The sequence below is a fragment of the Notamacropus eugenii genome, chromosome 6, assembly GCF_028372415.1.
Source record: "Notamacropus eugenii isolate mMacEug1 chromosome 6, mMacEug1.pri_v2, whole genome shotgun sequence".
Classification (NCBI taxonomy): Eukaryota; Metazoa; Chordata; class Mammalia; order Diprotodontia; family Macropodidae; genus Notamacropus; species Notamacropus eugenii.
In genome coordinates this window covers 302,606,059-302,632,501 of record NC_092877.1, presented here as the reverse complement: position 1 = coordinate 302,632,501, position 26,443 = coordinate 302,606,059, and the positions used below count along the sequence as shown (strand labels likewise).

At 39.9% G+C, this 26,443-nt stretch overlaps 1 protein-coding gene and 1 long non-coding RNA gene across 3 annotated transcripts in view; one reads left to right on the top strand and one right to left on the bottom strand.

The window, feature by feature from the left end:
- LOC140511113 (uncharacterized) overlaps positions 1 to 26,443 on the top strand; it is a 101,009-nt gene that overhangs the window by 73,198 nt on the left and 1,368 nt on the right. Inside the window, exon 2 of the long non-coding RNA XR_011969436.1 lies at positions 21,639 to 21,736. This is a non-coding gene — a long non-coding RNA (uncharacterized lncRNA). The remainder of the gene's footprint in view (positions 1 to 21,638; positions 21,737 to 26,443) is intronic.
- Positions 22,680 to 26,443, bottom strand: part of NRP2 (neuropilin 2) — a 147,741-nt gene continuing 143,977 nt past the window's right edge. For both annotated transcript variants that reach the window (XM_072620109.1, XM_072620110.1), the window contains exon 17: positions 22,680 to 26,241. In XM_072620109.1, the coding sequence (XP_072476210.1) occupies positions 25,937 to 26,241 (305 nt within the window). In that variant the 3' untranslated portion in view covers positions 22,680 to 25,936. The remainder of the gene's footprint in view (positions 26,242 to 26,443) is intronic.

The window sequence follows — 26,443 nt, the reverse complement described above, 5'->3', positions numbered from 1 at the left end:
GCAAGATATACAAACTATCTTGATCCATATGAAAACGTGCTCCAAATCACTGATAATTTTAAAATGCAAGTTAAAGCTGTTCTGAGGTTCTATCGCATACCCATCAGAATGGCAAAATCAATAACAACAGCAAAAAGGAAAATAGCAGATGTTGGCAAGGTCCTGCAGGGTGACTAGCATATTGATACACCATTAGTAAAGCACAAATTGGTACAATAATTGTGGAGAATAATTTGGAACTATGTCCAAAATGTCACTAAGCTGTACATCTCCTTTGAGTAATGCACTATTAGGCTTATATCCTGGAGATTAAAGAAAGAGGAAAACATCCTACATGTATAAAAATATTTATAACATCTCTTTTTTATAAAGGCAAAGAAGTGGAGGATAAGGGGCTACCCATCGATTGGGAAATAGCAGAACAAAATATGGCATTTGAATGTAATGGAATGCTTTTGAGCTGTAAGAAATGAAGAGGTAGTTCCAGAGAAACATAGGAAGATTTGTACAAACTGATACAGAGTGAAATGAGCAGAACCAGGAGAATGATTGATATGATAACATAAATACTGTAAAAATGAACACTTTTGAAATACTTAAGAACTCAAAAGTCCCAGACACTGCTTACTTCCCTCTTGGCTCACTCTCAGGTCTTCCCTAACTATACCCCAGATGTCTTGTTTTCTCCCCTGAAGATGACTCACAGCCACCCTGTTCGCTCTACCTCCTCTTTATGTGTTACTTTCCTCCACTCCTTGAGAGTAGGCACCATCTTGTTTTCTTTTTTTTTTTTATCTCCAGCATTTGTGTGCCAGGGTCTGAAACATAGTAAGTATTTAATATATGCTCTATCTATCTATCTATCTATCTGTCTGTCTGTCTGTCTGTCTATCTATCTATCTATCTATCTATCTATCTATCTATCTATCTATCTATCTATCTATCTGTCTATCTGTCTGTCTGTCTGTCTATCCTATCTCTGTCTGCTGTGACTGTCTGTCTATCTGTTATATCTATCCATCAATCTGTCTTGTCTACTTTTTCTCTCTGTCTGATTCTGACCAATCATGACTCCAGAAGACAAATGATGGAAAAATGTTTCCCACCTCTTGAAAGAGAAGTGATGAACTAATATGTGAAGTGAAACACACACTTTTTTTTTTAAACATTACCAATATGGAAATTTATTTTGCTTGACTATACTTATTTGTTTATAAGTATAGTGCTAAGCTGTCCTCCACATTTAGGATGGCGGTTTTGTGTGGGTTAAAGGGAGGCAGAATAGATATCTCTATCCCCTTCTCCCACCACCCTTCTCTAAGGGAGACTTTAATTCCTTCCAGGAGGAGAAGGAGGAAGTTGGGGCTGGAGATCACTGCTCTCAGAGAGAAGGAGTACTGAGCTAGAAGTATATCTATCTGCTTCCTTAAATATTGTTAGTCTAGGAGATGTGACTTTCAGGTTCAGTCTAAATTCTGATTGCTGTTTCATTATTTGGGGGGAAGCAGGACCCCAAGCTTATAGCACTTAACCAAGAAACCCATTTATCCAAATTAATAGAAAAATAGAAATCAGAGAAAATATTCATAGGAGAACATATACCAGATAAAGCAGAATGAAGGACCTCTCCCACTGGGAGCAAGGTAACTCAGTTCAGTAAAGAGAAAGTGCTCCAGGTCTCACCAGAGGGGAAGTTCCCCAAACTCTCTAGTGTAGGAAGTTGGGGATAGAGATGTGATGGAGACTGTTAAGTCCTCTCCTATTGGCTTCTTCCCAGAGTCTTTTTTTCCACTCACTTGGAGTGGGGTTGGTCTCTTCCATTTTGAAGCCAGAAGCAACCAAAGAGATTGCAGAACCCAAAGGGATTTGAGGAGACTTCCAGAGAAACTCAAAGTTTGAAAAGAAGGCAAGAGCTTTCCTTTCTTCCCACTTTCACCAACTCTACTCTGTTTGTCATGGTCACGGGGTGTTATCTTCACCAGTAAGGAGAGAATACCATACCTGTGGGCTTTTGGACTGGGGTTACATAAGGGTTTTATTTTTCCAGTGAGGTGGCAGAAATAGGAGTGAGAAAAAAAAGATATTTGATAATTTAAAAAAATTTTAGAAAGAACAATAATATCTCCTCTTCAAAAAACTTTAGTTGTTTGAATTTGTTTCCCCATCATCTTGTGAAATAAATTAGTTGGAGTAGATAAGCATTACAGTACTTTCCAGCTCTTACACTGTATGTCTATACTATCTGGGTGGTCTATGATAGAAGAGTTCCATAATGTCTGTAAGGTGATGATTATCCTACAGGATCCCACATTGATCCTCATAAAATGAGGGATTTAATTCCATCAGTAAAGGTAGGTAGGAGAAATACCATTTACCTCACCTTTCTAGTAGGAGAGTTAGGAAGTTATCCTAGCTCCTGCAAATATCTGTTCTCCGGGGCCTCACCATTCTTATCTGCTCCTACAGTCACACCCAGTCTTAATTCAGCCCAAGTTTCTCTAGGAAAAGGATTCTTAACTTGGATTCTGAGAACTTTTTAAAAATATTATGATAATTATATTTTAGTATAATTGGTTTTCTTTGTAATCCTAAATATTTTATTTTATCATAAAAACTTCATTATTCTGAGAAGGGGTCCATAGATTTCACCACTGCCAAAGGGGTCTGTGACACAAAAAATATAAAAATCCTTTGCTCTGGGTTACGTTGAGGGTTTTTAAAATATAAAAGAATCACTTGCATATAATATTTCATAAATCTATCATAAATTCAGTTCATATTTTGCCCGCCCAAAAAATTATGGGGAAATTTCCAAATATAGCTCATTTCTCATTTTCCCATTAGCATTTTTATCTATCTCTGAGCCTCCTCTAACCCAAAAGAAAAACACACTCATATTACATTTAGGTTTTTGCTGTAAAAAATAAAAAGATAGTAGAACACAGTTTTTCCAAATGGCTGCTTGTGGCTGTGTGAAAGGATCCCTACATAAAAGGATAGCAATGTGCAGCCCTAGTTATAGCTACTGTGTCATCATGGCCGAGTTCACTCATTGACTCTGTTTTATTGGTGTGGTGTCAATATGATAAGAGGTATCCAGTGGAGTAGTCCAGGAATCCATACTTGGCTCCTTATTCTTTTTTAAAAATATTTTTATTTATTTCATTAAATATTTCCCAATTACATGTAAAATATTTAACTTTCATGTTTAAAAATTTCATGTTCCAAATTCCTTCCCTTCCTCCATCCTTCTCCTCTTCTTGAGAAGGCAAACACTTTGATATTGATTTTATATGTGGTCATGCAAAACTTATTTCCATATTAACCACGTTGCAAAAGAAAACAGAACCCCCCCCCCCCCAAGAAAAACAAAGTTTAAAAAAAGGGATGCATCAGTCTGCATTTAGAGTTCTTCAGTTCTCCCTCTGGAGAAACATAGTATTTCATCATGGGTTCTTTGGATCATTGTCTTGATGAGGATAACTAAGCTTTTCACAGTTGATCATCCTTCAGATATTCCTTACTATATACAATGTTCTTCTGGTTCTGCTCACTCACTTTACATAAGTTCGTATAAGTCTTCCCAGATTTTTCTGAAACCATCCTGCTCATCCTTTCTGGTAGCACAATAGTATTCTGTCACAATCATATATCACAAGTTGTTCAGCCATTCCCCAATTGATGTGCATACCCTCAATTTCCAATTCTTTGCTCCCACAAAAAGAGCTGTCATAAATATTTTTAAACATATAGTTTCTTTCTTCCTTCCTTCCTTCCTTCCTTCCTTCCTTCCTTCCTTCCTTCCTTCCTTCCTTCCTTTCTTTCTTTCTTTTCTTTCTTTCTCTTTCTTCCTTCCTTCCTTCCTTCCTTCCTTCCTTCCTTCCTTCCTTCCTTCCTTCCTTCCTTTCTTTCTTTCTTTTCTTTCTTTCTCTTTCTTCCTTCCTTCCTTCCTTCCTTCCTTCCTTCCTTCCTTCCTTCCTTCCTTCCTTCCTTCCTTCCTTCCTTCCTTCCTTCCTTTCTCTCTCTCTCTTTCTCTTTCTTTCTTACTTTCTTTCTTTCTTCTTTTTTTTAAATCTCTTTGGGATACAGACCTAGTAGTGGCCAAAAGGCATGCACAGTTTTATAACTCTTGGGGCATAGTTCCAAAATGTTCTCCAGAATGGTTGGACTAGTTCACAATTCCACCAACAGTGCATTAGTGTTCCAGTTTTTCCATATCCCCTCCAGCATTTATCATTTTCCTTTTTTTATCAATTAGCCAATTTGATAGGTGTGAGGGGGTATCTCAGGGTTGTTTTAATTTGCATTATTACTCCAGTCAGTAGTGATTTAGATTATTTTTTTCATGTGACTATTGATAGCTTTGTTTCTTCTTCTGAAAATTGCCTGTTCATATCCTTTGACCATTTTTCATCTGGGGAATAGCTTTTATTTTTATAAATTTGACTGCTTCCTATGTATTTGAGAAATGAGGCCTTTATCAGAGAAACTTGCTATAAATTTCCCCCCCTCCCCCAATTTCCTCTTATTCTCCTAATTTTGGTTTGTGGAAAATTCTTTTAATTTGATGTAATTAAAATTATCCATTTTGCTTTTCAGGATCATCTCTATCTCTTGTTTGGTCATAAACTTTTCACTTATTCATAGATCCAATGGGTACATTTTTCCATGCTCCCCTAATTTACTTATGATATTACTCTTTATATCTAAATCATTTATCCATTTGACTTTATCTTGGTATATGGTGTGAGACATTGGTCCATGCCTAGTTTCTGTCAAACTGCTTTCTAGTTTTCCTAGAAATTTTTGTCAAATGGTGAGTTCTTTCCCCAAAAGCTTGGATCTTTGGTTTTTATCAAATACAAATTTCTGTGGTCATTTACTACTGTACATTGTGTACCTAATGTATTCCACTGGTTTACCACTCTATTTCTTAGCCAGTTCCAGATTGTTTTGATGGTTATTGCTTTGTAATATGCAGTCAGTCCTCAACTTTGAGAAGGGTAGTGGTCCTGGAGAGTCCTAGAAAATGATGTGTAAGTAAAAATTCAAATGTTGATATGTTAAACCTACGGGAAATAGGAGGTTAGGTTCCTGCAACTACCAAAAACTGTAATTTTTTGCTAGTTATTGGTGAAAATATACTTTCCTTCATATAATTCTTTATAACAAAATGTTAATTCTGATAATATGTACTTTTCCTAAAATCATAACCATGAAGTAACTCATAAAATGTAGTACCCAAAATAAAATTGGCAACATGCAAAACATTTTTTTTCTTGCTAATAAATTCCTAGAACTCTGTGACCTAGGATGAGGAAGACCAGTGGAGCACCTAATAGGACACCAGGTGCATCATGCCTTTAATTTTTTTTCTCTACTGTGTATAACTATAAATGTGGATGCTTACCAACACATAAGTGAAAATGAGGTTACTAATAAAATCATGCAAATGCTTGAGTTAAATGAGAGAATGTTGAGGACTGCAAATCTAATACTGATAAGCCACCTTCCTTAACATTTTTTTCATTGTTTCCCTTGATATTCTTAACTTTTTTTGTTCTTCCAGATGAATTTTGTTACTATTTTTTCTAGCTCTATAAAATTATTCTTTGGTAGTTTGGTATGGCACTGAATAAGTAATTTAACTTAATCATCATTTTTATAATATTGACTTGGCCTACCCATGAGCAACTAATATTTCTCCAATTGTCTAGATCTGATTTTATTTATGTGAAGCGTTTTATAATTGTGCTCATATAGTCTCTGGGTTTGTCTTGGTTGATAGATTTTCAAGTATTTTATATTGTCTGCAGTTATTTTAAATGGAATTTCTCTTTCTGTTTCTTCCTGTTATGTTTTGTTGGTAGTAAATAGAAATGCTGATGATTTACTTGGGCTTATTGTCTATCCTACAATTTGGCTAAAGTTGTTAATTGTTTCATCTAGTGTTTAGTTGATTTTCTAGAATTCTTTACACATACTATGATATCATCTGTAAGAGTGATAGTTTTGTTTCTTCATTGCCTGTTTTTATTCCTTTGATTTCTTTTTCATGTGTTACTGCTATACTAGCATTTCTAGTACAATATTGAATAATAGTGGTGATAATGGACATCCTTATTTCACCTCAGATCTTACTGGGAAGGCTTCCAGTTTATCCCCATTATAGATATTGCTTGCTCTTGGTTTTAGGTAGGTATTACTTGTCATTTTAAGAATGTTCCATTTATTCCTATGATTTCTAGTGATTTTAATAATGGGTGTTGTATTTTTGTCAATGACTTTTTTCTCTATCTATTGATAAAATCATGATTTTTATTGTTTATGATTGTTATTGATATGGTCAATTATGCTGATAATTTTCCTAATGTTGACTTTATTTTGTTGTTTCTTGATGTCTCATGGAGTCAAAAGCTTCCATTTGCCCAATTATAATTTTTAAGGAATTATTTTCCTTCAGTGATATTTTATTCCTCTTTTTCCATTTGACCAATTCTGGTTTTTAGAGTGTTATATCCTTCAGTATTTTTTTTTTTGGTGTCTCTTTTTACCAAGCTACTAATTGTCCTTTCATAATTTTTTTCCTTTGCTCTTTTTTCTTTACCTAATTTTCCTCTATCATTCTTACTTGATTTAAAAAAAATATATTTATTTTAAGTTTACAACATTCAGCTCCACAAAGCTTTAAATTTTCTCCCCTTCTTTTCCCCCCTCCCCAAGACAGCATGAAATCTGATGTAGGCTCTACATATACATTCATATTAAACATATTTTCACATTAGTCATGTTGTAAAGAAGAATTGTAACCAATAGAATGAACCATGAGAAAGAAGAAACAAAACAAAACAAAACAGAGAGAGCAAATGATATGCTTTGATCTGCATCCAAACTGGAATTTTTTCCCTGGATGTGGACAACATTTTCTATCATGAGCCTTTTGGAGCTGTCTTAAAGCCTTCCATTGCTGAGAAGAACCAAGTCTATCAAAGTTAGTCATCAATCAATGTGGCTATAACTGTGTATGATACCTTATTTGATTTTGAAAATAATTTTTTAGCCCTCTCAGGAATTTGTGTTGGGTTTGTGTCTAATTCACATTTTTCTTTGAGGATTTGCTTGTAGCTGTTTTGACTTCATTATCTTCTTCTGAGTTTTATCTTGACTTTCCCTTTCACAACAGTAGATTTTTATGATTAGGTGTTTTTTTTGTTGCTGTTTACCCATTTTCCATGCTATTTCTTGATTTTAAACTTTACATTAAAATTAGGGTCAGTTGCCAGCTTTGGAGAGGAAGAGCACGGTCTCAAGTTTCAGGCTTTTCTACAATGCTGTTTTCAAAGCTAATTCTGGGGGCTTGGAAGTTTCAGTGCTTCCAAGGTGACGTGATCTGGGCAGACATATGGTTACTGCTCTCCTGATCTTCACTCCAGTTCTTTTGAAGGAATGGTCATTGATCCTTTAGGATTACAATTGACACTGTTCCTCAGGGCTCCTGATCCCTCTCTGCCCTTGAACTGTGACTCAGAAGTGATTGTAGACAATGGATTTACCAAACAACATCTGGTCCTACGTCCAGGGCTAGCACAGGGATCCTTTATGGTCTCTTTCTGAACTAGTTGCTAGGCCCCCTGGCTCGAAAGCTCCTGAAGCTGCTGCTGCTTCTATTGCCCATATCTAGTTCCACCACTGGTGTTTCATCCATGTGGGTTCCAGGCCAGCTTTTACCCCATGTCGTAGAACTCTCTGACTTCCTGAGTTGTCTTGGGCTGGAAGAATATCTCCCTCTGACCTTTTTGTTGACTCTGCCACCACTTCAGAATTCTATTTGAGTTGTTATTTTAAAGTTGTTTAAAGGGAAAAGTTATGAGAGCTCAGCTGAGTACTTTCTCTACTCTGCCATTTTGGAGATGCCCCTGGAAATCTGCCCTTTGTTCTTTAACATTTTTATCTCACTGCATGCTAACCATCTCCAGTTGTCCTGATGTGTATCTGGCCACTGGACCCAGATGGTTCCAGAGGAGAAAGTGAGGCTGGTGACTTTGCACAGCCCTCCCTCACTTAAATCCAATTCACTTTCATTCATAGTATTATCTCCCTGATGTTATGGTCCTCTTCAAGAATGAAGGGCAAACAACCACCATGACCCCATTTTTATCAGTGACAGATAAGGGCATACCTTCATGTTCTACCCACCAAGTGTGCAGATGACAAAGCTGAGAGAGAGAGCTAACACACTGAGTGATAGTCAGGATCCCAAAAGGTCTTGATAGACATTGGACAGACTCTAATAAGAATTCAATAAGAATAAATATAAATTCTTTTACTTGCATACAAAAAAATTAACTGCACAGGTATGTTATTAGGAGAGACGTGGTTAGACAGCCATTTTTTTTTAAGATGGGAGGCCTTTTAATCAACTACAAACCTCAGTATGAATGCTGAGACAAACAAAGATATTCAGTTTCTTGTACTGCTTTAGAAGAGGCATAGTTTCCAGGAATAGAGAGGTCATAGTCTCACTGTACTCTACCCTCATCAGACTTCTTCTGGAGTATCAAGGTATAATTTTAGGCACCACAGTTTTAAAAACACCTTGATGAGCTGCAGAGTGTCCAAAGGAAAGCAACCAGGTTGGTGAAGAGCCTTGACTATGTCAGAGAAGGAACAGCTGAAGGAACTATGAATGGTTAGCCTGGTAAAGAGAAGTCTCTGAGAGAAGATTTAGTCTTATTTCTTTTATCTGAAAACCTGAGATATGGAAGAGGGAATAGATTTGTTCTGTCTGGTCTTAGTGGGGCAGAAACAGGAGTAATTAAGAGATGCAAAGACTCAAACTTCAGCCTCATGTCAGAGAAACAAAGAAACAAAAAACTTCCTAATACTTTGAATTGTCCAAAAATAAAATAAGCTGCCCCAAGAGGTGGTAGGTTCCCTCTCTTTGGTGGCCTTCAAAAAGATGACTTCCTATTGGCTAGATTATAATAGGGTTGGGCAAGAGATCCCTTGCAACTCTCCAATTCTGTAATTCTTAACTAATAAATAATAATATTCAGTATATCAAGAATGATTATCCTGGCATCATAGGTAGTAATCCCAAGATACTGTTTACATTCTATCCACATTAATATTACATGCACTGGCACAGCACAATTCAAAAAAATCACTTGACAGTCTCAATGGGTTCCTTCAACGATGACTCATGTCTGAATTACACATAGGATATATCAAGGCATACTCAGGGTCTAGCACAATGCTTGGCACACAGTAGGGGTTAATATAAGCTTGTTAATTGATTAGTCACAAACATGAATCATGAGGTTGCATGCATGCTCATAATACATAAGTAAGTAATCACAAACAGCAAAAAAACAAGCCTAGCTAGTAGCAAATAGTGCATAGCTAATAGAAACCATGCTAATGGGCCCCTGTAGTAACAATGCATGCACAGTCATTTGAATGTACACGAATAGAAATAGCAAAGTAATGTGTCCCTAACAGACGCAGAAACCTTCTGCACAAAGACAGCTCACACACAAGGAAGCAGGCACAGCCAAACCGTTTTTAAAAATCAGAAAAATGCAATAATAAATGACACCAACATATCTAGTTGCATCCAAATGATAAATTACGTGGCAGTACCTACCTAACAGACTGGGTGTGGGAGTCAAATAAGATAGTGGATGTAAAGGACTTTATCCATCTTAAGAGCATTATAGCAGCATCTGTGACTTTTATTTGGTGGATGCAGAGACTAGGTTCTGACAATAGAGGATTTGCTTCTGCATTTTCTTTCCAGTAACACAGAGCCATGATGGACTCCCTTTAGCTGCTAAAAAAACCAGGTGGTTCTCAGGAGGAAGGGTGTATTTGTCAGATGGTCAGAATTTAAAATGTGATTGGTTTCAGAGCCAAATCGCAGACCTTAGAGATACAGCTAATCTAACCCCCTTCATTTTATAAATGGGAAAAAGGAGGCAGAGAAATGAAAGGAGTTGCCCTAAATGACCCAGGTGATAATAAAAGCTGAACCTTATTTAACACTTTAAGGTTGATAAAATACCTACATTTCCTCATTTGACCCTCTCAACACCCCTAAGAGGCAGGTACTATAGGTATTATCATTCCCATTTTATAGAAGAGAAAACTGAGGTTTAGGGAGGTAAAGTAATTTGTCCATAGTCACCTAGTGAGTAGTTTTTGGATGTGGGATTTTAAATCCAGGGCTACCTGGTTTGAAATCCAGAATAGATTCTTTACACTAAACAGCTGCTGCACACGTAGGAAGCATTGTTTCCTGTATGGTAGTATTTATTAAATACCTACTATATTTACAACACTGTGATAAGAGCTTGGGGATGCAAAAGAATGGCAAATACAGCCCCTGTCCGCAAGGACGGTCTAATGGAGGAACTCACAGTCTAATACATACATACATAATAAGTAACAGAACCAAGAAGCCGAGTCCTCTGACTCCAGATTTCAGTGACTGTCAGGTGAGTTGGGATTGGAAGGTTAACTCCTCAGTCATGACATGGCTGGTTGGTTTTACCCACAGTCTCTTTGAGTTTGTTGTTGTTTAGTCATGCCCAACTCTTCATGATTCCATTTGGGGTTTTCTTGGCAAAGATTCTGGAGTAGTTTCTCATTTCCTTCTCCAGCTCATTTTACAGGTAAGGAAACTGAGGCAAATAGGGGTGAGTGACTTACGCAGGGTCATACAGCTACTAAGTGTCTGAGACCAGATTTGAACTCCCAAAGATGAGTCTTCCTGACTCCAGGCCTGACACTCCATCTACTGTGCCATCTAGCTGTCCTCTCTTTGAGTTAGCAATACAGTAACATCAGGTTATGGTGGGAAAAGAGTTTCAGAGTCTTCAGTTCTCTGAGGTTCTCCACATAGACACAGATTACTGAATAGGACTTGCCTTGACCCAAGTGCAAGATGTGGGAGGGGACCGTGGGAGGAAGAGCAGAGAGGGCTAAAATGTTTTAAAAATGTGTTGGGTTTTTGGTTTTGTTTGACAAATCCCCACTTGTTCTAATTGCTCCATGTCCTCTTCCTGACCCCTTATAATGAATATTCCCCAAAGGAACCTTCCTCCACTTTCTCCCTTAACGAACTCATTCCCTCCTAGAGCTTCAACTACCACCTCTCTAAATGACTCCTCAATTTAGAGACTTGACCTCTCTTCTCTCATTTGAGAGAAAGACCTATAGTTTGAATTGCTCATGGGACATCTCTCCTGGGTATTTCATTGGCACTCCAGACTTAACATGTGCATTTTTCTCCCTAAACCTCTCCCTCCTTCTGCTGTACTACTTTTGTCTATCAGATCCTCATTCATTCTTCCATGTTCTGAATTTTGGGGTTATTTTTTAATTCTTCCTTCACTGTTCCTTCTGTGTAGAGCTGCTTTTTGCCACTTACACATACATTGGTTGTTTGGTTGTCCTTCTTCTTTGAAGAAGACCAAAATGACATCACCATGATAAAATGAAATTTCAGTGTGTCTCACTATGGCTAATCAGACCAATATGACCTCAGAATGTTCTACCACAGATTGGGCACAGATAGTCCATGTGAATATTTGGGGTAGATATTCCAAATTTGCTCATCCTGCATTTACTTTGTGCTGTCTCAATTCTGCTTTGCTCAAAGAGCACAGTACCCTTGCTGATGTGGGCATGCCATGCTGAGTGGTCCTGTGCCAGTGTCTCTCATGTTGCACAGTCAAATCCAAAGTTCTTGAGAGAGACCTTGAGAGTGTCCTTGTATTGCTTCTTCTGACCACCATGTGATCGACTGCCCCATGCAAGTTCTCCATAAAAGAGTCTTTTTGGCAAGCGTTCATTTTGCATTTGAACAATGTGGCCAGCCCATCAGAGTTGTGCTGTCTGAAGCATAGTTTGAATACTTGGCAGTTCAGCTCAAGCAAGGACTTCAATGTCTGGTTCCTTATCCTGCCAGGTGACCCTCAGAATCTTCCTAAGACAGTTCAAATGGAAGCGATTCAGTTTCCTGGCATGGCGCTGGTAGACTGTCCATGTTTCACAAGCATGCAACAATAAGGTCAGCACAATGGCTGTGTAGACCTTCAGTTTGGTAGTCAATCTAAGATCTTTTCTCTCCCAGACTTTTCTTTGGAGCCTCCCAAACATTGAGCTAGCTCTGGCAATGTGTGCATCAAACTCACTGTCAATGTGTACATCCCTGGAAAGTACGCTGCCAAGGTGAGTGAACTTATCCACAGCATTCAAAACTTCTCCATTTGTTGTAACTGATGGTTCCATGTATGGATGGTGTGGTGGTGGCTGATAGAGCACCTGTGTTTTCTTGGTGTTAATTATTGGGCCAAAATTAGCACAGGCAGCAGAGAATTGATCCATACTTTGTTGCATCTCAATTTCAGAGGCTGCATTGAGTGCACAATCATCTACAAACAGAAAATCATGCACCAACACTCCCTCCACTTTAGTCTTGGCTTGCAGCCTTTTCAAATTGAAGAATTTACCATTAGTATGGTAGTTGACCTTGATGCCATGTTCATCCTCATTGAAAGCATTTGACAACATGGCTGAAAACATGCTAAAAAACACAGGAGCAAGCACACAGCCCTGTTTCACTCCACTGGTGACTGGGAAGGCAAGAGAGCATTATCCATTATCTGGAACCTGGGCAGACATGCCATCATGAAATTGAGGTACAATATTGATGAACTTCTCCAGGCAACCAAATTTTGACATAATTTTCCATAAGCCCTTATGACTAACAGTGTCAAAGGCCTAGGTGAGATCTACAAACGTTGTGTACAGACCTCTGTTCTGCTCCTGGCATTTCTCCTGGAGTTGTCAGGCAGCAAACACCATATCGACTATTCCTCGGCCCTTTCTGAAGCCACATTGGCTCTCAGGTATATGCCCATCTTCCAGGTGAAGGATCAGCCTATTAAAGAGGACTCTTGTAAAAATTTTGCCAGCAATCACTAAGAGAGAGACCCCCTTGTGATTGTCGCAAGACAATCTATTCCCTTTACCTTTGTAGAGATGGACAATGGAGGCATCCTTGAACTCCTGGGGGATAACCTCCTCTTGCCATATAACCTGGAAAATTTCAGTCAAACCCATTTGTGAGTTAGACACATACATAGTAAAGTCAAGAATTGGGAACAGAGGACTGAGGTGGACTGTGCCTCTGTATTGTTTCACCAAGGAAATTTTTGTCCTTGACTTGTCCCTTCCTTTCATTGTCAAGGCAAAGGATCTTAGGATTGAGAAAACTGTGAAGTTTGAGCCCATATAGCTCTCATAGGATTTCTCTTGCAGAGCTCCACCTCTCCACACTCTGTGATTTGGGTTCCACAGCACAGGACTTAAGAAGGAGTGGCAAGAATTTTCTAAGGCTTAATTTTGACAGAAGTTTGGGATAAGAACAAGGAGTCTTATGACAGAAGAAAATGGAATTTTAAAAATAGACAATCTTCATCTGGGGCCACCATGCCTGCTTTGAACCTTAGGTGTGATGACTCACAGAATTATCTAAAGAGCTTTCAGTACATCCTTATCAGGAAGAGGTTTTCTAGCCACTGTACCCTAGAGACAGGAGCTGGTATGGCCAGGGTGTGTTCTAAACAGAAGCCCAGAGGCCGCTAGTAGAAAGATCAGCAACTGCAATGCCAGCCACTAAGATCTGTAGAATAGTTATGTAATACTTAAACAGGGGCCACTCTAATCTATGCTTAGGGATTTCTATGGGTGGCATATTGGCTTAGTTTTAAGATGTTATGTTATCTATGTTGTATTGTATTTTTAATTATTTTGTTAAATATATCCCAATTACATTTTAATCTGTTTCAGGCTGCACTCAGGAGTGTTGTGGCCCTTGGGCTGTGTGTTTGTTCCCTCTGCTACAGAGCACCATTCATTCATGCCACATTATATTAGTAGAGAGCAACACTCAGCAGAAACTACGTGCCACTCCCACATTCCAAGCAAAGACTACGCTACTAATCTGGTAGGAATTGTACACCACAGACAGGCGGTGGGAGCAGCAAAATAACCTCAGCCGGAGACACCTGTGGCCCTGTAGTGTTGCAGGCCTAAGTTGCCCCTCCAAGGGGGTGCCCTTACCACACATGCATGCTCCCTTTGTGTGGACCTTTCCATGCTTGCTCCCTCCATACTTGCTTTTCCCGCTGATAGTGTGCATATTTGTGGGAGAGTATACAATAGAAAAGGGAGGGGTTCAAGTGCTACTATACTATTTCATTTTGATCAAATTCTTTGTTTCAAATTTATTGTGTTCTCTGGCTGACTAGCAAAAGTAAACACATCAGTCGAGGGCTTATATTTCATGGCTTTGGGATGAATATGAACTCAGAGAATACCTTGAATTGTGGGGAGCTTATCTAGAGGGACCCACATGTAAATGGAGAGTGATCTCCAGTTGCTAAGTCTCACAAACATTCAGTAACCTTAGTTACCTGTGGAGTTACATCCACAATATCTCTTGTTAATGTTGTCGTTCAATCATTCAGTCATATCCAACTCTTTGTGATCCCATGGACCATACAGAGCATGTCAGGCCTTTCTATTCTCCACTATCTTTTAAAGTGTATCAAAGTTCATGTTTGTGGTTTCCATGACACTATCTAGTCATCTCATCCTTTGCTATCCCCTTTTCCTTTTGCCTTCAATATTTGCCGATATCAGGAAGTCCCATCTTCTCATTATGTGGCCAAAGTATTTAAGCTTCAGCTTCAGTATTTGACCTTCCAGTGAATAGCCTGAATTAATTTCTGTAAGTATTGACTGATTTGACCTCCTTGCTGTCCAAGAGACTCTCAAAAGTCTTATCCAGCACCACAATTTGAAAGCATGATTTCTACAATGCTCAACTTTCCTTATAATTCAACTCTCACAGCCGTATATTGCCAACAAAGATCTGTAAAGTTGAAGTTGTGATCTTCCAGAAGCAATGTGTGGTCATGAGAGTTGAATTATAAGGAAAGTTGAGCACTGTAGATGTAAATTTCATGGCTGCAGTCATCTGCAGTGATCTTGGAGCCCAAGAATATAAAATCTGATGATGCATTCATTTCTTCTCCCTCTATTTGCCAGGAAGTAAAGGGACCAGTTGCCAAAGTCTTAGTTTTTTGGATACTAAACTTCAAGCCAGGGTTTTATACTCCCCTCTTTCACTCTCATCAAGAGACTTCTTAATTCCTCTTCACTTTCTATCAGACTGGTATCTCTGCATATCTGAGATTGTTGATGTTTCTCCCAGAAATATTAATTCTGACTTTTGATTCATTTAGCCTGACATTTAATATAATGTCCTCTGCATATAAGTTAAATAAATAAGGTGACAGTTTACAACCTTGTCATATGTCTTTTCCAATCTTAAACCAATCAGTTCCATGTTGAGTTCTAACTATTGCTTCTTAGTCCACATACTTCCTTAGGTCTTCCTTAGGAGACCAGTGAGATGATCTGGTATTCCCATCTCTTTGAGGACTTGTCACATTTTGTTGTGATCCACATAGTCAAAGGCTTTAATATAGTCGATGTAGGAGAAGCAGATGTTTTTCTGGATCTCTCTTGCTTTCTCTACAATGTGGTGAATGTTGGCAGTTTAGTGTCTAGTTCCTTTTACCTTTTCAAATACTAGCCTGACCTTCTGGTAATTCTTGATTCACATATTGCTAAAGCCTAGATTGCAGAACCTTAAGCATAACCTTGCTAGTTTGTGAAATGAGTACAATTGTTTTGTAATTTGAACATTCTTCAGTATTGCCTTTCTTTAGAATTTGGGATGTAAACTGATCTTTCCCAATCCTATGGCCATGTTGAGTTTTCGAAATTTGCTGGCATATTGAGTGCAGCTCTTTAACAGCATCATCTTTTAGGATTTTAAACAGCTCAGCTAGAATTCTATCACCTCCACTAACCTTACTGTTAACATTGCTTTCTCAGGCCCGCTTGACTACATTCTCCAAGATGTCTGACTCTAGAACATTAATCACACTATAATGGTTATCAGTGATGTTAAAGCTCTTTGTTGTACAGTTCTTTTGTGTATTCTCACCCCCTCTTCTTAATCTGTTTTCCTTCTGTTAAGTTCCTACAATATTTGCCTTTTATCATGCTCATTTTTGCATGGAATATTCCATTAGTATCTCTAAGATTCTATTAGTACATACCCTTCTTTTTATATTCCAAGGTCAAACTTGCCTGTTATTCCAATTATCTTATATCCAGTCATATCCTATTATCTATGATGAGTATGACATCTTTTTGGGTGTTATTTCTGGAAGATATTGTAGGTCTTCATCAATTTGGACTTCCCCTGCATCAGTGGTTGTTTTACTCTAATATTTAACAGTTTGCCTTGGATTCAAACAGATATCGTTGTCATTTTTGAGATTACAAAAATATTGCTTTTCTCACCCTTTTGTTGACCATGGCTGGGCTACTGCATTTCTTCTAAGGGATTCCTGCCCATGGTAGTATACGTAGTGGTCACCTGAATTAAATTCAGTTCATTGACACCCAAGATATCAATGTTTGTTTAATCTTTCCATCTCCTTTTTGACTACATGCAGTTTACCTTATGTTCCAGGTTCCTGTGCAATGTTGGTCTTTACAGCATTGGACTTTCCTTTCATCACCAGATACAACTGCAGCTCAGTTTCCTTTTAGCTTTGGCCCAGAGGCTTCTTTAGTACTCATGCTACTTGTAGCTGTCTGTTCTTCACCTCCGACATGACAGGCTCATTTTCTGGTATCATCTCTTTTATCATCAAAATCCTTGGTGTTTTCTTGGTGCAGTTGGCCATTTCCTTCTCTAGTGGATCATCTTTCACTGGAACTTTACACTATGACCTGTCCATCTTGGGTAACCCTGCATGGCTTTGAGCCTCTCCATGAAAGCCCCTCCATCAGGACAAGGGAGTGATCCAAGGAAGGAATATCTTTTCTTCTTCTCTCTTTGAAACCTCTCTCAAATATCCCACTCCCCTTGAAGCCTTCCCAGATCTTCTCCCTGTCTGAAAAAATCTTCTTCTCCCCCACAAAGCACTTAAGTTGTGTCCTTCTGATTCACTTAGCTTATAGTATTGTATATTGTAGTTACCTACGTATGTATCATTTCCCCCTAGCAGACTATAAACTCTATGAGGGTATAGGAAACTTGTGACCTTGAGGCAGCATGTGATCCTCTAGGCCCTCAAGTGCAGCCCTGTGAACTTTCTATGATTCAAAGGGCTGCATTTGAGGACCTAGAGGGTCACATGTGGCCTTGAGGTCATAGGTTCCCCATTCCTGGATAAACAGTGTGTTACCTAAACGTTGTATTTCCCTCAACCCCCCTAACACAAAATAGTCCCTCAGTCAGTGCTTGTTAGATTTAATTCCTTTCAATTTATTTAAATACCTACTATGTGTAAAGTACCATTCTAGGAGTTAAGAATAAAGTGACAAAGATTTTAAATAGTGCCTACCCTTAAGGAGTTTACAAAAATAGATTGAGGTGATACAGTGCATACAGAGGAGTGAATACAAGACGATTTGTGGAGGGAAAAAACCTGACCCTTTGATAATAAGGGATTTGAAAGATCTGGAGGAAGAGGGAATGCGTTGTAAGGATAGGGACATGTGTACAAATAAATGAACAGAAGAAGGCAATGATTGGCTTATCCGGGGTCACATAGCTACTAAGTGCTGGAGACTGCATATGAACGTAGGTCTTCCTGAAATGTAACATGCATAAAGGTGAGTAATGAGAAATAAGGCTGGTAAAGTCAATTGGAGCCAGACTACTGAGGTCCTTAACTGCCAAACTGAAGATTTGTATTTTGTCCTAGAGGACACAGGGAGCCACTGAAGGTTTTGGACAGATGACCCCCATGGTCAGATTTGTGCCTGTAGAAGATTCTTTTTGGCAGATTCATTGGGGATAGATTGGAGAGGAGTGGGAGGGCGGAGTGCAGAAATTAGGGAGCTGGTGTAGTAGTCTAGGCGAGAAGTGAAGAAGACCTGAACTGGATCAAATGGAGTTGTAAGTGGAGAGGAGGCATAAGCAAAGGATATTTTCGACCTAGAATTGATAGAATTGACAACTAATTGAGTGTGGATCCTTTGAATAGATTGTTCAGTGCTTGGGGTGGGTCAACACATCAGAAATAGGCAGCTAAATGCTTTGGAGAAAGGGAAGAGGAGTTTGTAAAATGGATTCAGCACAGCAGGCTCAGACATATCTCGTCATCATGTCACAAAGCTCCCACTTGGAGTCAGTGAGAGGACTGTGCAAATATAAGAGTCTGGCAGTGGCAAAGGGAGCAGCCAGCAGGCTTTGTGCACATAGAAAGACAGTTCTTTCATTCGCAGCAGGGGCAGTCAAGGACTTCAGAACAGGGGGATTTATTAGACATTTACTCCGCCAAATCACAGAAATCTGGCTGAAGGAGTCACAGCCTGAGCAGGGGGAGTTGTTGAGTCCGGGAGTGAACTGCAGTGACCTACCACCTTGCTAAAGTAACAGTTCCTTTGGTGATAGTGAAGGTGAAGGTGATGATGATGATAGTTGAATAGAAGTTGAATAGGCCTTTGTAATAAATAGCCCTCTGCATCCCGTCCACCCCCAGTCACTGGAGCTTAGAATCAGTGCTTCCCTGGCTTCTACTCTAATGAGCCCTCACTCAGTCAGTTGGAATTGGAATCCCTGCAAAGGTCAGGCAGCAGTAGTGGGGAGGCTGAGGACTGCTGGAAAGAGGAGGGCAAAGTAAGGATTGCTCCTTGGGGACTATTTGAACCTTTTCTTGATGTCAATCTTAGGCCTGCAGGAGGAAAAGGTCAGCATGGCACCAAGGACCAGTTGGACTCAGGCCAAGACCTTTCAGTGGATAGAGGAAATTTAGCTCCTGAAACAGAAGATGCTGTTTTCTGTCAGTAAGTGGGAAAGTCAAAGTGATTTTAAGTGATGGATGAATCAGGGAAGTGGAAGGATATAGAAAACAGGCTTAATAGTACACTGTTCTGGTCTTAGTGCCCCGACTGTAGAGATAGCAGGGTATTCTTGGTTCAAGAAGACCTGGCTTTGAATTTTGTTTCTGATGCTTCAGTACATGACTTTGGGCCACTCATTTCACTTGCCTGAGCCACCATTTCCTCATCTGTAAGAGGTATAGCACCTACTTCACAAGATTGCTGTGAAACTCAAAGGAAATGGTATCTGTGTGATCTGAGTCCCAAAGCCCTTGATATGGGATCTCTCTTCTCACTGGAAAGTTATATAGAGAACGTGCTTTGCAGAACTTAAAGTGTGTTATTATGCATGTAAAGTGTGAAATAAAGAGCAGCTATTACTGTTCTTTAGGGGCCCTAATAAGAGTTTATGACTCACCTTGAAATGCTTTGCATACATCATCTCAGTTGATACTTAAAGCCTTGTGAAGTAGGTGCTTTATTTAATCTCCATTTTACTGATGAAGAAACTGAAGCAAAGTTAGGGTAAGTGACCTGGATCGGGTCACACAGCTAGGCAGGATTCAAAACTCAGTCTCTTCATGTTCAATGCTCTATCCATTGAGTCACACCGTCTACAGAGGAGTCCTTTCTGTGATCTGGTAACTTCGTCACCCCCCTTCCTACCCCTCCAGTTGACTGAGTATATTTACATATGCACACATAAAATAGTCATATCATCTATGATACACACATTTTTATGTATATACTATATATTTGCACTTAGGTCAAGGCAAGCCCTATATCTGTGTTTATGCTGAACTACTCAGTGAAGTGGGGCCTTCACACTTTGTCTACCACGACCTGATATTATTGTACTATGAACTCAAGGAGACTGTGGGTAAAATCAAACAGTCATGTTTTTACAGGGGAACTGACCCCCACTTCCCCTCACAGGTCACCTGAGAGTCACTTTGTAGTAGAATAAAGAGAGAAAGAATCCAGATCAGAGGGCCTGGGTTCAAATCCAGCTCTGTCCCTCCATCTATCTATCATCTATCTATCTGTCTGTCTGTCTGTCTATCTGTCTGTCTGTCTATCTAAATATCCATCTGTCTATCTATTTACATATCTATCCATTCATTATTCATCCATCCATTGATTCATCTTCTCTCTCTCTCATACACGCACAAACACACATCCATGCACACATGCACGCACACACACATACACACCCCATACCCTTGCCTTCTCCCTCCTTCTCCTGGCAGGAAAGGGAGAGGAAATACACAGCCTTGAAAGGCTATCAGAATAGCCTGGCACTTGGTTCCAAAAAATTGCCCTGGACAACTGTGTCCATACCACCCTCCAGCCCTCACCTGCTTTGACTTCTGGGGATAGTATAGGGCAGATCCTCCCACCTGAACTGATCCAAGGAATAGGAAAACAGGGACTGTATTCCCCAGAAGTTATTGACATGTGGGGGAAGGCAGACTAGCTGAGACTGGGAGGATTCAGAGAAGATTGAAGGTCGAAGGAAATTACGCCTTTATGTCTGCCTTTCTGGGTGGTCTGAGATTACTTGACTTCTCTGGACCCTGATTTCCCCATTTGTTGAAATGACCATCTTAATACTGACTTTCTGAAATGTTTTGAGGTTCTTTGAGTGAAAGGCAGTGTGCCCCTGAGGTCAGGCATCAGAAAATGTTTTGCATTCCTGCCTCCCACCCCCCTCCCCAAGAGAAAGCATTCCAGAATTTTGGTGAGTTCCAATTGAGATAAGCACCATCTCTAATCTATGGGAAATGGAAAATATTTTGAATTTCATCAGTAGCTTCTTCCTCATAACTATCAAAGCCAAAGTGGAACAGTTGGCCTTGACATCCAGCTGGTCTTTGTTTCTCTCCTGAGTACTTTTGCTCCAGCTTCAACTTGCTCTTCTGCCTCTGTACCGAACTTAGCCCTCCTGCCTCTGTATCAGCCTTAGCCCTCCTAAGTGCCACCACCTTTTCCCCTTACTCCAATTTTTCCATTAGAGATTGTCTAAACATTTCTAGAAGGATTCAGCTAAGAGAAAATGTTCCATATAAACATAGATAGCTGGAGATCAGGCCATTTTATTGGCTTATCAGTGCATTAAAAGTGCCTCAAAGCCTGGTTTAAAGAAAGCAGGGATTCATTTTCTTTTTTAAATCTTGTTGTTAATAAAGAGCACTATAAAGAGAGGATTCAGGCATCTCATCAGACATATGAAATAATAGAAATAAGGATGGGGAGACATGGGTAGGAGCATAAACAAATTGTGTTACTTTCAGATAATCAAGGGAAGATGGGGATACATGTGTTGGCCATCCTTAAATGAATTAGGCTTTGCACCTTGGCTCAGATCTGAATTGGGTCTTCTGACAAATGGAGAAATGTTAAAGAAGACCAAGACCCCAGCCCTATATTTATTTAGCAAGGAACTCAGTACAGGCAGGGGTAGCATTGGCCCATTCAGTCCCAGGCCTGTAGGGAAGAAAAAACTCAGGTGTCTTCTGACCTGTTTTCATAGTACTATTATTAACTTCTGGGAGTGACTCAGATGCCATTCGACCAAGTGTTTTCCAACTCAGGCTATACTGTAGACAGGCAAAATATCCAATTTCTTTACTATTTTATTCTGTCCCTTACAGCCTCAGCACGATGATTCTGGAAAACTCCACAGATGGAGCAGAGAGTAGAAAAAGAGCCCAGGACACCAGAGGACTTAGTTTGGTATGAATTTTAAGAAGTAAGGATCGTTGGTTATGGAAGTTTTTCAGATATGTTCGAGATAGGCGTTGGAAGATTTTGTACTGAAACAAGGATTCCTATTCTTAACATCTGAATTTTAAAATTTTTTGATAATTGTATTTCAACATTATTGATTTTCTTTGTAACCACATACATTTTATTATATACTCTTAAATTTTATCGTATACCTTATTCTGAGGGGTCTGGAAGATTTACCAGACGGCCAAAGGAATCTGTGAGACTAAAAATGTTTAAGGATCCCTGAAGTAAAGGATAGGGATAGGAACTGGATTTATAATTTCATTGGCATATGTAGTATGCTTCCTTAACATATATAGTAAGGGCTTAATAAAAGCCTGTTATTATTGACTGACTTTAGATGACCAATGCCTGGGGTCGTTTGGAACTGAGTGATTGGAAGGTAAACAGTGGCACTCAACAATTTTTATGAGGAGTTACTTTTCATTACCTGCAAAGTCTTTGGATCATTGTATATGGGGTTGGGGGTGAAGTAGGGTTAAGAAATGCTGGCTATGAAGACTTTAAAGAGGGAAGGGAAGGATCCTCATGTGCTAGCAAGCTACAAATTACAGACAGGGAATGTTGTGGAGATAGGGGTTGTGGAGGGAGTTATGGCATGTGGTGATGCCAGCTGTCTCAGTGATTTTCAGGGAAAGCTTTGGAGATACTGGTCAAGCTCTTCATTCTGCCATTTTTTCCCCCTCGGTCACCTAACCAATTCATTTCAATTTCAATTTCAAGAAATATTTATTAAGTACATACTATGTTGGAGCAGCAGAGCTACAAAGATAAAAAAAATTTAAAAGCCAGACTAGTTCCTGCCCTCAAGGAGCTAGCCACTCACATCTATTAAACACCCACTGCAGTATGCAAAGCTTTATCCCAAGCCCTTTTGTCTTGAATAAAGAATGCAAAAAGAGTCCCCGGTATACTGTTTATTTAAATAGTAATTTTAAAAAGGCTTTATACAAATCATATAAACACAGTTTGTTGTTGCAGTTTATTTTTTACCTTGTGGAGAATCACAGTAAAAGCTCTCAAGTCCCCTATGATCTGGCTCAGCCAGTGAGTGAATGGTCAAACACCTTCAACTGTGAGCCTTGGAAAAGTTAAGCCACTGTTTTCTTAACTTTTATTTCCCCTCCCCCACCCCATGCTCATCCCAAAGCGTCCCACCCCTATCAACCCCCTCCCCATCAAAGGGAGAAAGCAACCGCATGGCCCTCCTGACCACCCAGTCCATGAGAGCGTGGAGGTAATAGGTCATTCAGTACAAGGCATAAAATTGTGTCAATACTGTTGGTTGGGTTTACCTCACTAAGGAGGATGAGCAAAGCATTACTGTAGAGAAAGAGAACAATGAATTGAATGCACCAATGTTTTGTTTCGTTTTCCCTGTTCAAGTTAACAATAACACACTGTAGCACTGGATGGCCTGCTCTGGCTCGGCATTCAGAGCACAGTCAGATTCCCTGTACCAGCTGATGGGAAATATGAATGTGGGACTCTTAAAGTGGATGCATGTTCCGTAGTATACAACTCAGAGATGAACTACAAACCTGGAATGAGACTAGCAGATGGCACGGGGCCAAATACCCCATTCCCAGGCCATGAGAGGGACAGTCAGCGCAGAAATAGGTGTGGGGAAATCTTTGTCTTCAAGAGATTTTGGAAGATGCTTGGGTGCTTCCTTACTTCCCAAGCATCCCTTCTGTAACCAGTGTTACCTGAAGCCCTAAAGACCTTACTGCAAGGAGAAGAGGAAGATGGATTGAACTAGAAATTTCTTTCTGCGTGCCCTGCTCATAGGGTAGCATTGAGCCAAGCATGTGGGCTTAATAACTTTGCACTTCACCATTAACTAACACTGTGCCAAATTAAGACGCCAAAAACAGCAGTACTCTCCTGCCCTAGATCAAAGTTACATTAACACTATTTAGTCCCACGTGACCATTCACATACACGGTACATACAGAGAACCCACATGTGCACGCAAACACACACATATATGTATAAATATATGTAGATATGAACTCTCACTCTCTGTATGCATACAATACACTGTGACATTACCATTTTAACTATCAGGTCCATAAGTTAACATTGATAGGAACAGATTTGTTCCATCCACCCTTCCCCTTTAGCTTGGGTGTGAGACGGATGAAATTGTACATGGTAGTAGCAGCAACAATGGTCTGACAAGTTTTACCATTCATATGTGATAAGCTGGGCATGGTGGTTGGCTTTTTGGATGAATGTTGCCTGCAAACAGGAAAATTCTTACACATTAATTTAAGCCTAAGTCAAGCTACTCTTATTTGGACAACCTTTCCTCTGCAGAGTTTTCAGTTTCTTCCTGCCTACCCCCCACCCCCTTCTGCAGTCAGGTGAGGTAGTGAGGGGCTTCAGCTCTTGACCCATTCAGCCATCTGGGCAGATCTGGTTCCATTCGTGGAGAGTTCAGAGGAGTTCAGAGAAGCTGCTGGGCCAGGGAAGGATGAATGCCTTACTTGTATGATATAGCATGGATTTCTAGATAGAGGGGAAAAAATACTTTTCTTCTTCTTTACTTTTCAAGGCACTTGATAACAAAAACTCATAAATCAAAGAGTGTGTGTATGAGAATGAGGAAGAAGCTTGGATGTATCCTAGGGTGAGGAGGGGAGGATGAAGTAGAGGTGTTAATATTTTGGTTCACACTGCCTGCTAACCTCTGGCAGGCTCTTGTACAACTTAACTTTGACTCCCCAGGAAAGCCAAGGCTGTGGCTATAACCCAAAGCAGAAATCAGGGCTCATAGTTTAGACAAGGGACTAATTCATCAAAATGCCTCCTAGGGCAGTCCCCTCAACCCTTCTTACTTAACTATAGGATAACAGAGGTTAAACTGTTCTTTCTATGTCCACTTTCTCCCCCTTTCTACTAAGTCAGGAGGCACCGTGGTGTAGCTGAACAAGCACCTAAAAGAGTTAAAAAAAAAAACCAAGGTTTCTTGTCCTGGTCCTACTACTAACAAGTTGTGTGACTTTCAATATGGTATGTCATCTTTCTGGGCCATGGGTTTCTCAAATGAAGGAGGTGGACTCGATAATGTCTGAAGTCTCCTTTCTAGCCCTAACATGCTAGGATTCTAATGGTCACCATACTCAATGTCTTATTAATAAAGAAAACAATAATTGCTTGTATTCGCATCCCCCTCCCCACCAAGAATATCAAACAAAGCTATCTCCTTGGGCTTGGAAAACTTACAAGGGTGTCTTTGTCTGTGGTGTTTTCATTTTTACAAGAACAAGGGGGGGAATGGAAAAAAGAGAACAAACATAAGAAAGAAGCAACATCCAGAGGCCTTGTCAAGAAGGCCTCAGCCATCATGGCAGACTCGGGTTCTGGAGTGAATAAATGGCTCCTATTCACAAAGCACTTTAAGGCCCTTAGCGGCTCCTATGGATTGTGACTTGTGAAATTTCCTTTCTGCTTTGTTTTGAATCACACATAAGAAAGAGCGGCTGTTTCTGCTGACCTTCAAACGGCAGTTTTCCCCTGGATAAGAAAAGTTAAAGGCAACAACATTGAATTTCAGTTCTTGGACTGATGGGAAACGGCAGCACCCAGGCTCAGTTGGCAGAACCTGCCCTGGTAGCAAATCCCTTAAATCACAAGCCTATCTGAGAAGGGGATAAGCTGGACGGCTCTTTGTGTTTTATTTCTAAAGATAGACCAGCTGAAAAATCCCTTGTCTTTTAACCACCGACTAGGAAAAGAAAGTGGGGAGTAAGGATCTGTACTTCTCACACCACAAAGGTCATTCTTTTCTTCTACTTCTTTGAGTCCTTCAAAGATGAAAATTAAAAAAAAATTTTTTTTAAAAGAAAATCCTCAAACAAAAGGCAGAATCGGAATCCCAAGAGTCAAGCTCCTGTCCTTGTCCCAGCAGAGAGCACATCCTCATTACAGCCATGACTCAGCCACTGTGGGCCTGGGTGGGAGCCAGTCTCCCATGTGGGCCACACCTCCCTCTTCCCCATTTCCACTCCCCCAGTCTGCCTTGCCCTCACTGTCTGTATTCTGGATCTGTTTGTTTGAGATTATGGCATTCAGTTCCCATAGAAAAAAAAAGTAATCTTCACCAGCCACTCTTGCTGGAATGAAACGTCAAATGTGATTCGGGTGCAATCAGTCATGCCTCCGAGCAGCACTTCTGGTGGTTTATTTTGACCTTGTGCTTGATGCCATCATAGAGTTCAAAGTTGTAGTTCTCCAGTGTGGTACAGCTCCGGGATGAGAGGCCTGTGTAAGAACATGTGCAGTAGAGTAGAAGGCCAGCACAGATGGCCCCCAGCAGGACACCCAGGGAACTCATTGCAATGATGGTGACGAGGATGGGGTCCAGAGTGTACAGCCAGCTTTTCTCCCTGTCCTCTTTGGGAAGAGCTGGACCACTTGTTGGGGAGGATGAGTTACTCCAGTCGAGGTCATACTCATCTACAATACAAAAGAAGGAAGCTGATTGAGTGTATTATCAATCCATGGGTATCTACCAGTATGCCTCTCATCACAATGTTTCTAAAAAATTTCTGTCATTGTATATAGCATATGCCATAGATGTGTGTTCTATTTAACATATATACATACCTATATATATGTGTGTGCATGCATGTGTATTTATTTGTTCATTTATTTATCC